The sequence below is a fragment of the Lotus japonicus genome, chromosome 6 (assembly GCF_012489685.1).
Source record: "Lotus japonicus ecotype B-129 chromosome 6, LjGifu_v1.2".
Lineage (NCBI taxonomy): Eukaryota > Viridiplantae > Streptophyta > Magnoliopsida > Fabales > Fabaceae > Lotus > Lotus japonicus.
Genome location: NC_080046.1, coordinates 30,059,594 through 30,072,374, shown reverse-complemented (window position 1 = coordinate 30,072,374; position 12,781 = coordinate 30,059,594). Strand labels below are relative to the sequence as shown.

Sequence of the window (12,781 nt, the reverse complement as noted above, 5' to 3'; positions counted from 1 at the left end):
GAGCATTGTAAATATTTCCTCACAAAATTGTTTTACAATTTACATTTTGAAGGAAGATATGTGAAGTGTGCACATTATGCCTAATTATTTAACAATGACTAATCTTAACTTAAGATGTTGACAGCTTCAAATACCACATTACCATACATAATAAGTCAAACATGGAAATAAAAACAGAAATACATGTCCTACGCATGATTGATTCATCCCAAGCATTAACTGTACATGCAAAAAACTTGAAGCACATTCCATGTGCTGAAACCAGAGTTTTGTACCTTAAGTGCATGGTTGGCCTGATATATTTACACAAAAAAAAAAAATTGAATACCACTTTTCATGGGAGCACAACTACTTTCATAAACATTTTGTGGTACCCAACTGAGCAACCAACTACTCATCAAACGACATTTCATTCTCCCAGAAGGTCTTTGCTTTTCCAAGTACCATTTCAAAGTGCTCATTGTGTGGCCCAGTCAAGATTGCCATGGCAGCCTTCTGTAAGATCAAGATTTGGTCATGTGGTACAACTCTATGTTTTGATGATAACAAGTATTTATTTGTGGATGAACAACTATGATACTCTAATGTTTGTCTTGAGTGTTTTGACAAACAGGTTCTGATTCTGACACCAGAAGATATATTCGTCAGAAGTTCTGAAGATCAGAAGATCTGAGGATCAGAGGATCTGAAGATCAGAGGATCTGAGGATCAGAGGATCAGAGGATCAGAAGATCAGAGGATCAGAGGATCTGAAGATCAGAGGATCTGAAGATCAGAGGATCAGAGGATCAGAAGATCAGAGGATCAGAAGATCTGAGGATCAGAAGATCTGAAGACCAGAAGCTCTGAGGGACCAGAGGCTCTGAAGGTTCAGAAGCTCTGAAGGTCCAGAAGCAGAAGTTACGAAGGTCAGAGGATCCAAGCATCCCTCTGACTCTGATCACCAAGCTTCACAAGTTCCAACACGAAGCATAACTCTGATCAGAAGTCAATGGTTAAAGGCAAATGTCTCTATCGAGAAGTACAAGAGCAGTGTACTATTCTGAAAAGCCTACCTACCAAGGTTCAGCCACAGCAGGTTCTGGAAGTTCCAGAAATGCCCTCCAACGGTCATATTCTCTCAACAGAAATATCCTTTGCACCTTGGACTATAAAAGGCTGAAGAAAAGAAGAAAGCTAAAGGAGAGAAAACAAAGAGCTGCAATACAAGAAAAGATTCAAGCCTCTACTTTCTTCATCTGTTCTTATTTAGTTTACACTCAGCTTATTTAGAAGCAAACCTTTGTAAACACCAACCTCAAACAGTTGTTTGATTTTCCTTAAGGGACCGGGTAGGTCAGTATCCTTAAGAAGACTAAGAGAGTGAATCTTAGTGGTGATTCCTTTAGGAGATCAAGGTTGATCGGATCCTAGAGAAGACTAAGAGAGTGAATCTTGGTGTGAGCTAAGTCAGTGTATTGTTAGTCACTTGTAGGTTTCAAGTGCAGTTGTAACAATTATCTGATTAGTGGATTGCCTTCATTCTAAGAAGGAAGAAATCACCTTAACGGGTGGACTGGATTAGCTTGAGGGATTTATCAAGTGAACCAGGATAAAATACTTGTGTGCTTTTCTCTTCTCTCTATCTTTATCCGCTGCACCATCTATCTCAGAGAAACCGAAAAGATTTACTTTAAATCTTAAGGGGAAAGTTTTTATATTCAAAACTCTATTCAACCCCCCCCCCTTCTAGTCGTTTTTCACACCTTCACCTTCATACGCACAAGTTTATCCTCCACCTACAATTGACATTTATGCAACATGCCAGAATAATTAAAACTTGTTCATGGACAGTTAACTAAACATGACTCCAATGATGTTTCATCATGGGCTTACCCGAGGGAGTAGGTTGGACATAAAGACATCATCCATTTGCAGCCACTCCAAGGTGCATATGGTTGAGTGTTGAGTGCTTAAAAATGAAAGGAGACCAATCAATGTTGTGGGCAATGAACATAGTTACATGAAGGTAAGTTGAATAGGCATAGGCAAATAAATATATTTTGCGGGGCCAATTACCTTGTTGTGTTGTCCTCACTAGATCTTGCTTCTTCAATATCCCATGTACCAAGCTCAAAGTTTCCTTCGAGGTAGTTTTGTGGGTAGTATGATGAAAACATCATGCGGCCAATTACCTTGCCCTGTCACAATCTCTCAGACATTAAATTCTAATAGACAAGAATAAAAATGTGTGATCATAAATGAGAAAACAAGTACATACAATTTGCCTTATGGATCTTTTCCTAGCTGAAGTTTGTTGTGAACTGAGGCATGAGTCAACTAGGTAAATGACAGTCTCCTCCATAGATGCAACCATTAAATACCAATGGCCGTTTGCCTCCCTAACTGGAACATAGATCTATAGCAATAATAATGTCAATGGGATGCTGTATGAAGTTGGTGCAAAAATTTGTTCAAGTAATAATAGTAAAACTTACGTATTTCAAAGTGTCAAATGGTGCCATCCAATCTGTTGCAAACTCAGGAAGCAGTTCTTCCGACATCTTGCCCTTCAAAATAGTCTCCTGTATGGAAATTTTTGTTAGGTGTTGTTCCGGATGAGTAAACAGAACGAAATGACTCCAATGAAGGAAACTTATTACCGCGAAACGGGGTGGCAATATCCATGCAGGTTGTGTTTCTGTATTGTGTTGATTCCAAGTGAGCTTTAAAGCCATGAAGTCAATAATCTGAAGAAGCACACATATTAATTACATGAATGAAAACAAAGTTCTGGCAACAAGGGCTGTGAAAGTAAGCTCAACCTTTGTGTCAATAACCTGGTCTGGGCAAAGACTGTTGAAGTTTTCTCTTGTCCCAATTGACGACCCCATTTTGAACAACTCCTCCCTGCATGCGAATTTTGGTTAGTTCTGGGATGAGTATGAATTAAAAGTTCAAAGTTAGTTGCACTTAGTGGTTGGTATTTGTAAAAACACCATACCTTGGGTCACCATGTATCTGAAATACATAGGCGCATAAACGGAGATCATCAGTTGTTAACGCCATCTCAGGGGTTGGGCGAAATTTGGAGGCCATTCCCTTTGGCAGAATGTGACCAACTTTCTTTGAGGATTTCTTGGTTACCGGTGGCTTGAATGGCCTAGCCATCTTTCTTGGTCTACGGGTTGGTGTAAAATCAGTTGCGACATTTTTTCCTTTGTCCTGCAATTTGAGAGGGCAGCACAAAAATTTTATTATAAATGAAATGAGGAAAGAGTAAACACACACTGTATGGCATGATGCCTATACAAATGAAGTACTAAAGCAAACTTTATTACCTGAGTATTGTCTTCTATAGGAAACTGTTTGGACGTAGATACATTAACCCCAGGTGTCATCAATTTTGATTGTGTCGATGATTCAATTATGATACAATCATCAGAGTCTGAATCTGAAACATCAAATTGAACATCCAGACCTTTAAGCAAGTCTTTCCCCCTTGAAACAATCCGTTTCTTCCTGGTTTTGTTTGCAATTTTGTTGGGTTTGATAGACGCTTCTTTTGCAGCTCCATTGTCAACATCAGGACCCTCAACTGGTCCCTTTTTTAGATAGGGTACATCTTCATCCGATAACGTGAGGTCAACACACATGTCTAACGTTTTCTTGACCTCATCTAAGGTTTTTGGGTCCGTCGCCAACCTTTTAGATGACACTTGTCTGGGAGGCAAAGGGGCAGTTGGGGTGTCAGCATCATAAACAGCAGCACTTGCATGGTGGGAGGAGCTTCCTTGATATATGTTTGGTGAAGCCTTACTTTCCTTTGTCTCCACCGTCTTCCTTTCAACCAACATCGTTAATTTTGAATCCAGCCTTTCTAGAAGCTTTGTGTTGTTGCCCACATGCCTATTCATGGCCTATTGAAAACAATCACAAGATAATGGCTTCAATACTTTGATTGAACCAAAATACAAACTCGAGATGTACAGGATAAAGGAAACATATTGATCACAAGGGTGGAGTGCTTCATAAAAATTATACAGTGACACTTGTTCAAATCTTTGTTAAAAAAATAGTGTACACAGGGGTGGAGTGCATCATAAAAATTATACAGTCACACATGTTCAAATCTTTGTTAAGAAAATAGTGTACACAGGGGTGGAGTGCTTCATAAAAATTATACAGTCACACCTCATAAACCATATATCAGTAAATAAAACAAAAAATTGACACTTCTTTGTGAGGTTACAATCAGAAATACCTGTTCACAAAAATAGGTTAAGTGATTGTGGAGGGCTTCATAAAAATTATACACTCACACTTCATATACCATATATCAGTAAATAAAACAAAAAACTGACACTTCTTTGTGAGGTTAGTATCAAAAATCTTTGTTCACAAAATTAGTGAACACAAAGGTGAAGGGCTTCATAAAAATTATACACTCACACTTCATAGAGCATATATCAGTAAATAAAACATTCAAGCTTACCTTCATGTAACCAATGAGGCTATTCAAGGCCTTCAGTAATGTGAATAATCCCTCAAGGAAATCCCTTCTTCCCACTTGATTAAGCTGTGTACAAAATGGAGATAAGGAAAGTGTATTTAGTGCCAAAGAGTGTTCAGAAGTACAGTTTAGGAAACAAAATACGTAGAGATAGAAAGGGTGACAACCATGTCCCTCAGCTCATGCATTTCTGCCTGTGCTTCATGCTCTATTTCATCCTCTGTTTCAACGTCTGCAGTCCTCCTTTCAGCTTCTCCTGCGTCAACGTCCATATCATCTTTCATTCGCTCGTTCCCCTGTTGCTCACCTCTGCAAACCAAAAACCGGTTAGTGGTTTGGTGATTTTTAATGGGTCAGAAACAATGCTAAAAAACGACCTTACTGAACTGTTTCATACCTGGCCATGAAATAAACATCTTAATGATGCTATACAGCCTAACCCGTCAGTGTTTGATATGACAGAAACATATAATAACATCATCTAATCTTGTGACATGGAGAATTGATTTAACCAAAATATAACTTCCAGCATACACTAGATTAATAGTCAACTACACCAAAATTCACTACCCAGTCAGCATAATAGGGAAGTTGCTTTGACCAGTCAACATAATTTCATCTCAGCCAACATACCTAATGGAGCCATAATGGAAAATTAAGGAGCCAAAATATAAGATATTACATATTACATGTGAATAGTCCCATGGATATTCATCCATAATACCACATCAAGTCACGCATTAGTGTCACAAGCACCTCAACATTCAAACTACATTACAAGGGTGGTTTGAGTTATAACTGTTCCTGCTTTTGGAACTGGTTAAGCATCAAGTGTGCTGCAACATACCCCTGAGGTCCAAATTTTGTTGCCTGAGACTGGAATTTTCCATGACCAAATCAAAGTTCTCAACCTCTAGGCATTGAATTCTTTGATTCTTCACCTCAACTTTGTGATGATTGTAGTCCAAAATACGTAAATTATTGGAACTTTCCAACCTTTGTAGCCACTTGAGTGAGACTTGTTCCATTGCTAAGTCAGGTGATATCTCATAAGGGCCTACTTCAACCGGTGTTCCATCAATTTTCGGAGACCGCACGTAACACATGTAGCTATGGTGAGAACATCCGTTGAACATCTTCGGTGGGTATGGATAATACTCAGGTGCATCCATTCCCAGTAACTTGCAAGCCTCGCTTAACAATTGTTTCATGCTGAACTGTAGGACAACTTCATCACCCTTGATGGTTTGTGAAGGTCCATGCATGGATTCAGGATTCATTTCATCATCTAGACAAATATAATATAGTGGTACGTTAGTTAAACAAAATCTGAATAATTGAAACATGCTAATAAACCAGGTAAATGATACAAATGAGGGTACGTAACTCAGTTTGAAGCCTGTGTGCACCGGTGAAGATGGCCCCAAGGGGTAGCTACTGCTGCACTCCACGCGCACATGGCCTGAGCTCTGACTATGTCCTTGACACACTTGAGGTTCGCTAACCGTTTCACCGGAACTTGCAAAATAATCATTCAGTGCCTTCTGAGCTTGTTGTAGTGTTGCATACCTTTCATGCTTGTTGTTTTTGAAGTGTAGGACTTCTGAGCTACATTCTTCCCAAGAGTTGTAAATGCCAGGGTTTCTCCCACGAAATACAACATAATACTTGTGTCCTTTGCCGGTCATCGTTTGTCTTGGAGGAGAAAAATGAAAGAGAGGAGGTGACAGTCCAGTTAAAGGTATAGGGATGATGAATAGAAACCCAAGAAATGGAAGTAGTTCACATGAGTTATGGGAGAACAGAATCTCATGTCCAGGTCACCCAAGGTCATATTGGTTGAAACGGGTAATTAGACTTTAATGGACCCACCGACCCACTGTCATGGAAATAATAGCTAATTGGAAAAACATTCAAGCTTCACATGCCTAGTCCTTGTGTATGGCAGGGAATCTTCTACTTTTTCAGAAACCCAGCGACTTGTCCCATCAACCAGTTCACGTTCCTTCCTTTAGAAGCCTTGGGGACGCGTTTGGGAGGGAAAAAGGTTGAATTCATTGCCGAATTCAAGTGAAGGTAATTTCGGTGGTGGGAAAGCCCAAAAATTAAATTAAGTAGGTATATCAAATTGAAATTAATAAATTAAATTAAGTGATTATAACCCAAAGGAAGTGTGTTAAGTGATTATTTGAATGAAACAAGTCACATTTTAAATAGGAATAAGATAACAGAAGCTTGATCAAGTGATTATTTGAACGAAACATATGATAGTCCAGTCAGAGTAACCTAAGAGAAGAAGGTTAAGTGATTCTTTGAACGAAACAAGTGACAGTTCAGTCAGGAGTAACCTAAGAGAAGTAAGTTAAGTGATTCTTTGAATTAAATAAGTGACTGTTAAGTTCAGAATAACCTAAGAGAAGAAGGTTAAGTGATTATTTGAACGAAACAAGTGACAGTCAAGTCAGGAGTAACCTAAGAGAAGTAAGTTAAGTGATTCTTGGAATTAAACCATAGACAGTCCAGTTCGGAATAACCTAAGAGAAGAAGGTTAAGTGATTCTTTGAACGAAACAAGTGACAGTCCAGTCAGAGTAACCTAAGAGAAGTAGATTAAGTGATTCTTTGAACGAAACAAGTGACAGTCCAGTCAGGAGTAACCTAAGAGAAGTAGATTAAGTGATTCTTTGAATTAAATAAGTGACAGTCCAGTTCGGAATAACCTAAGAGAAGTAGATTAAGTGATTCTTTGACTTAAACCAATTAAAGGTTAAGTTCGGAATAACCTAAGAGAAGAAGGTTAAGTGATTCTTTGAACGAAACAAGTGACAGTCCAGTCAGGAGTAACCTAAGAGAAGTAGATTAAGTGATTCTTTGAACGAAACAAGTGACAGTCCAGTCATGGGTAACCTAAGAGAAGTAGATTAAGTGATTCTTTGAAATAAATAAGTCACAGTACATTTCGGAATAACCTAAGAGAAGTAGGTTAAGTGATTCTTTGACTCAAACCAATTAAAGGTTAAGTTCCGAATAACCTAACAGAAGAAGGTTAAGTGATTCTTTGAACGAAACAAGTGACAGTCCAGTCCGGAGTAACCTAAGAGAAGTAAGTTAAGTGATTCTTGGAATTAAACCATAGACAGTTAAGTTCGGAATAACCTAAGAGAAGAAGGTTAAGTGATTCTTTGAACGAAACAAGTGACAGTCCAGTCAGGAGTAACCTAAGAGAAGTAGATTAAGTGATTCTTTGAATTAAATAAGTGACAGTCCAGTTCGGAATAACCTAAGAGAAGTAGATTAAGTGATTCTTTGAACGAAACAAGTGACAGTCCAGTCAGAGTAACCTAAGAGAAGTAGATTAAGTGATTCTTTGAACGAAACAAGTGACAGTCCAGTCAAGAGTAACCTAAGAGAAGTAGATTAAGTGATTCTTCGAATTAAATAAGTGACAGTCCAGTTCGGAATAACCTAAGAGAAGTAGATTAAGTGATTCTTTGACTTAAACCAATTAAAGGTTAAGTTCGGAATAACCTAAGAGAAGAAGGTTAGGTGATTCTTTGAACGAAACAAGTGACAGTCCAGTCAGGAGTAACCTAAGAGAAGTAGATTAAGTGATTCTTTGAAATAAATAAGTCACAGTACATTTCGGAATAACCTAAGAGAAGTAGGTTAAGTGATTCTTTGACTTAAACCAATTAAAGGTTAAGTTCGGAATAACCTAACAGAAGAAGGTTAAGTGATTCTTTGAACGAAACAAGTGACAGTCCAGTCCGGAGTAACCTAAGAGAAGTAAGTTAAGTGATTCTTGGAATTAAACCATAGACAGTTAAGTTCGGAATAACCTAAGAGAAGAAGGTTAAGTGATTCTTTGAACGAAACAAGTCACAGTCCAGTCAGGAGTAACCTAAGAGAAGTAGATTAAGTGATTCTTTGAATTAAACCATTGACAGTTAAGTTCGGAATAACCTAAGAGAAGAAGGTTAAGTGATTCTTTGAACGAAACAAGTGACAGTCCAGTCAGGAGTAACCTAAGAGAAGTAGATTAAGTGATTCTTTGAATTAAATAAGTGACAGTCCAGTTCGGAATAACCTAAGAGAAGTAGATTAAGTGATTCTTTGAACGAAACAAGTGACAGTCCAGTCAGAGTAACCTAAGAGAAGTAGATTAAGTGATTCTTTGAACGAAACAAGTGACAGTCCAGTCAAGAGTAACCTAAGAGAAGTAGATTAAGTGATTCTTCGAATTAAATAAGTGACAGTCCAGTTCGGAATAACCTAAGAGAAGTAGATTAAGTGATTCTTTGACTTAAACCAATTAAAGGTTAAGTTCGGAATAACCTAAGAGAAGAAGGTTAGGTGATTCTTTGAACGAAACAAGTGACAGTCCAGTCAGGAGTAACCTAAGAGAAGTAGATTAAGTGATTCTTTGAAATAAATAAGTCACAGTACATTTCGGAATAACCTAAGAGAAGTAGGTTAAGTGATTCTTTGACTTAAACCAATTAAAGGTTAAGTTCGGAATAACCTAACAGAAGAAGGTTAAGTGATTCTTTGAACGAAACAAGTGACAGTCCAGTCCGGAGTAACCTAAGAGAAGTAAGTTAAGTGATTCTTGGAATTAAACCATAGACAGTTAAGTTCGGAATAACCTAAGAGAAGAAGGTTAAGTGATTCTTTGAACGAAACAAGTCACAGTCCAGTCAGGAGTAACCTAAGAGAAGTAGATTAAGTGATTCTTTGAATTAAACCATTGACAGTTAAGTTCGGAATAACCTAAGAGAAGAAGGTTAAGTGATTCTTTGAACGAAACAAGTGACAGTCCAGTCAAGAGTAACCTAAGAGAAGTAAGTTAAGTGATTCTTTGAACGAAACAAGTGACAGTCCAGTCAAGAGTAACCTAAGAGAAGTAGATTAAGTGATTCTTTGAATTAAATAAGTGACAGTCCAGGTCGGAATAACCTAACAGAAGTAGATTAAGTGATTCTTTGAATTAAACCAATTAAAGGTTAAGTTCGGAATAACCTAAGAGAAGAAGGTTAAGTGATTCTTTGAACGAAACAAGTGACAGTCCAGTCAGGAGTAACCTAAGAGAAGTAAGTTAAGTGATTCTTTGAACGAAACAAGTGACAGTCCAGTCAAGAGTAACCTAAGAGAAGTAGATTAAGTGATTCTTTGAATTAAATAAGTGACAGTCCAGGTCGGAATAACCTAAGAGAAGTAGGTTAAGTGATTCTTTGACTTAAACCAATTAAAGGTTAAGTTCGGAATAACCTAAGAGAAGAAGGTTAAGTGATTCTTTGAACGAAACAAGTGACAGTCCAGTCAGGAGTAACCTACGAGAAGTAGGTTAATTGATTCTTTGAACGAAACTCCAGTTAGGAATAACCTAAGAGAAGTAGATAAAGTGATTGTTTCAACCTTAATCTTGTATTATATTATTTAAATAATAATATCCCTTATTTAAACAAATATAATATACCTTTTTTTTGGTCAATAACAAATATAAGGTAAATATAATACACCTAAATAACTAAAATTCTTTTTTTTGAACGGAAATAACTAAATTTCTTTAAACCAAAATTTTCTTCGTCATGGACATGGGGGCCGGCCATTGGGCCTGGAGCTGGCCCATTCCCAATTCATAATAAAAGAAATCCTGGAATGGGTCTTACAGGTTGGGTCGGGTTTAAGGATTAAACCCGATATGCACCCTCATCGTCGTGCACCCATTCTAAAATACCACCATCAAGGTTGGGTCGGGTTTGTCATGCTTCTCATACGTCTCCATTGTGCCGCCGTTGCCATCTATGAAGCACTGTTGTAAATCAACAAAATGGACCAATTTCGTCGAATCCGCTTTAGTAGCGTTTCATAACTGAAATGGAGATGAGATGACATGCAGACAAATCGTGAACAGAAATGGAGAAATGGAGATCAGATGCGGTGGTGCGGTGGTGGGTGGTTTCATCTACACGTGCCATCATGTGACATCACGTGCATCATAGAGAGAAACAAGGGTTATTTCCTTTGGGGGGTTTCTTTGCAATTTTGGAAAATAATCTCACAAACATGGAGATAACCTGTAAGGCACGTGAACGGTTGCAAATCTGGACCACAGGAATAAAATAATATATATCCACGGTGAAAAAGACTGGTCCATGGGTGGACCAGTTTGATAATTCCCCACCCTAGTGGGCACCAAAATTAACTAGCAAAAACAAAATTAGCTTCTCATTCCTTATAATCAATAACTGATCTGAGAACCAGACGCTACTTATAAACGTTCACTTAAAAATAATTTTATATTTAATTAGAAATAATTGCTGAAAATTTTCGGAAATTTCAGAGAAGAAGATTGTTAAAGTTAAGTCCAAAAAGACTCTCTTTTAAGAGAGTCATAAGAATCTTGGAATACACTGGAAGATGAGGAAGAAGATGAAGGAAAGCTTAGATACTGCTGGGGAAGGATTTGGTAGTTGTTGTGGTCAGATAGGAGCAACGATTTCACATCTTGATGATCAACCTGATGAACGGGTAAGGACGCAGCAGGGTCTTGCTGCATCTGGATGCAGAGGATCTCTGTCTGAGCCACCGCGAGCTGCATTTGCAACTGTGAAACCTGGTCTTGAAGGTATGATATGGCTCCAACACAACCATAAACAGGGTCTCTCACTCTTGCATTTGCCTCGAATACTAAACTGCTCACAGCATCTGCTCTTTGATGAACTGGAAGCTCCTGCAAACATAACAGAATAGCATACATAAATTAACAAAATCAAATTATACACAACCAACAACATTAAAGGGATATGCTAATGCTAGTAATTAATTAATTCCAAGGTTTGAAAATTATTCATCCACATAGTGCCGGGGGTTGGGTATTTAATACATTATTATTACGTTCTTCAACGTAAATTTTACATTTTCAAAATTTATTTTACTTTTCAATTAACTCCATTCCATAAAATTCGATTTTTAATGAAAAATAGATGAGCAGTGGAGACCAATGATGGTGGTGGCGATGCGCGTCAAATGGTCATATTTGACGGAAGAAGAAAAGTTAAAAAACACAACAAACAAATTTCACGTCTCTAACAATGGAATACTACATTACTGTAGTATAATAAAATCAAACTTATGTTTGGACCGGTCTTTAACATGATGATGATGGAACTACCTGAAGTAAAATATAAAGTCATCCATCTATTTCCATGATTTAAGTGGTTCAAAGCTTGATACTTTTACTCCAATCTTCAACCGACTGGTAGCTTTAATTTGGATAGTTAGCTCATCACGAAAAAAGTAGAGATGCGGTAAAGGGTCAGGAAGAGTTAGAGATATATATACCTGCAGCATTTTGCTGATATTGCTAGCACCAAAGACCTTATGCACAATGGCAAACTTGCGAGGGTCATCAGAAGGAAAGTAAGGTGCAAAGATGCATTCCTGGGTGCAGCGGCGTCTCAACAATTTGCAGGAAGCACAAGGTGAGGAACCCCCCATTTAGATGATTTTTGATTAATATTAGTGAAGAGAAGCCAATGAAGCAGAGACTATATGATCTTCTTGTCTTTTGATGTGTATATATATGAAGAGAGGATGAAATTAAATTAAAGCAGCACAATGATGATGAGTGTTGTTCAAGAGATTTGGACTTCTTATTTATAATGGGCGGTGAGATTTGAAGTTTCTAGCTTGCCTAATGTAGAACCGCTAGATATGCACATGTCCATCTTGTAAAATATGAGTTGATAATGATATGATTAATTAATATCGCGTTCATGTTCTTAGAAGAAAGTTAGAAACCACTTCTTCCATGTAGATCAAACTAATATAATATATGCTTTCATGTTTAAATTACAAGTTTAGACAATATAATGATATTTGAGGTATTTAAAATGTATTAAGGGAGCAATGAAGTCAAACATTGGAGGGCAAGTTAGGGTAAGTGATGTTGTTAAGTGGAGCTTGGCGGTGGTCAAACACTGTATAGGCGCGTGATAGGTTGGCAATCCACGCAGTTGTGTAGTTTCTACGTCCACATGCATTTGACTCTTCAGTTTTTTATGTATGCAAAACGTATAGTATACTTATACATGTATAATTAATCTGAAATATTGGCACTCATCTCCAAGTTCAACATTTAAATTAATATCTACCTATTCTATTTACACAGCTAGTATTAATTCTTTGATTAAGTTAGTTCACTTCTAAAGGGTATAAGTTATAGTTGGAATCCTAACTTGGACCGACCCCTAGAGATAAGGGTTCAACGTGAATGTTTGTCCATGTT

The 12,781-nt window shown here is 37.6% G+C and overlaps 1 protein-coding gene across 1 annotated transcript; it reads right to left on the bottom strand.

The window, feature by feature from the left end:
* Nucleotides 1–10,776: 10,776 nt before the first annotated feature.
* Nucleotides 10,777–12,153, bottom strand: LOC130727009 (LOB domain-containing protein 12-like). Its single transcript, XM_057578338.1, has 2 exons — nt 11,836–12,153; nt 10,777–11,224 (listed from the first exon to the last, which is right to left on the bottom strand). Exons 1-2 carry the CDS (start codon nt 11,989–11,991, stop codon nt 10,853–10,855), a joined length of 528 nt encoding a protein of 175 aa, XP_057434321.1. The 5' UTR covers nt 11,992–12,153; the 3' UTR covers nt 10,777–10,852.
* Between the last annotated feature and the right edge of the window lie 628 nt (nt 12,154–12,781).

Excerpts from the sequence above, each read along its gene's own strand:
- LOC130727009 (XM_057578338.1), bottom strand. The coding sequence starts at position 11,991 with ATGGGGGGTTCCTCACCTTGTGCTTCCTGCAAATTGTTGAGACGCCGC. Across the intron at positions 11,225-11,835 it reads ATATCAGCAAAATGCTGCAG|GAGCTTCCAGTTCATCAAAG; the intron begins GTATATATATCT and ends TTATGTTTGCAG.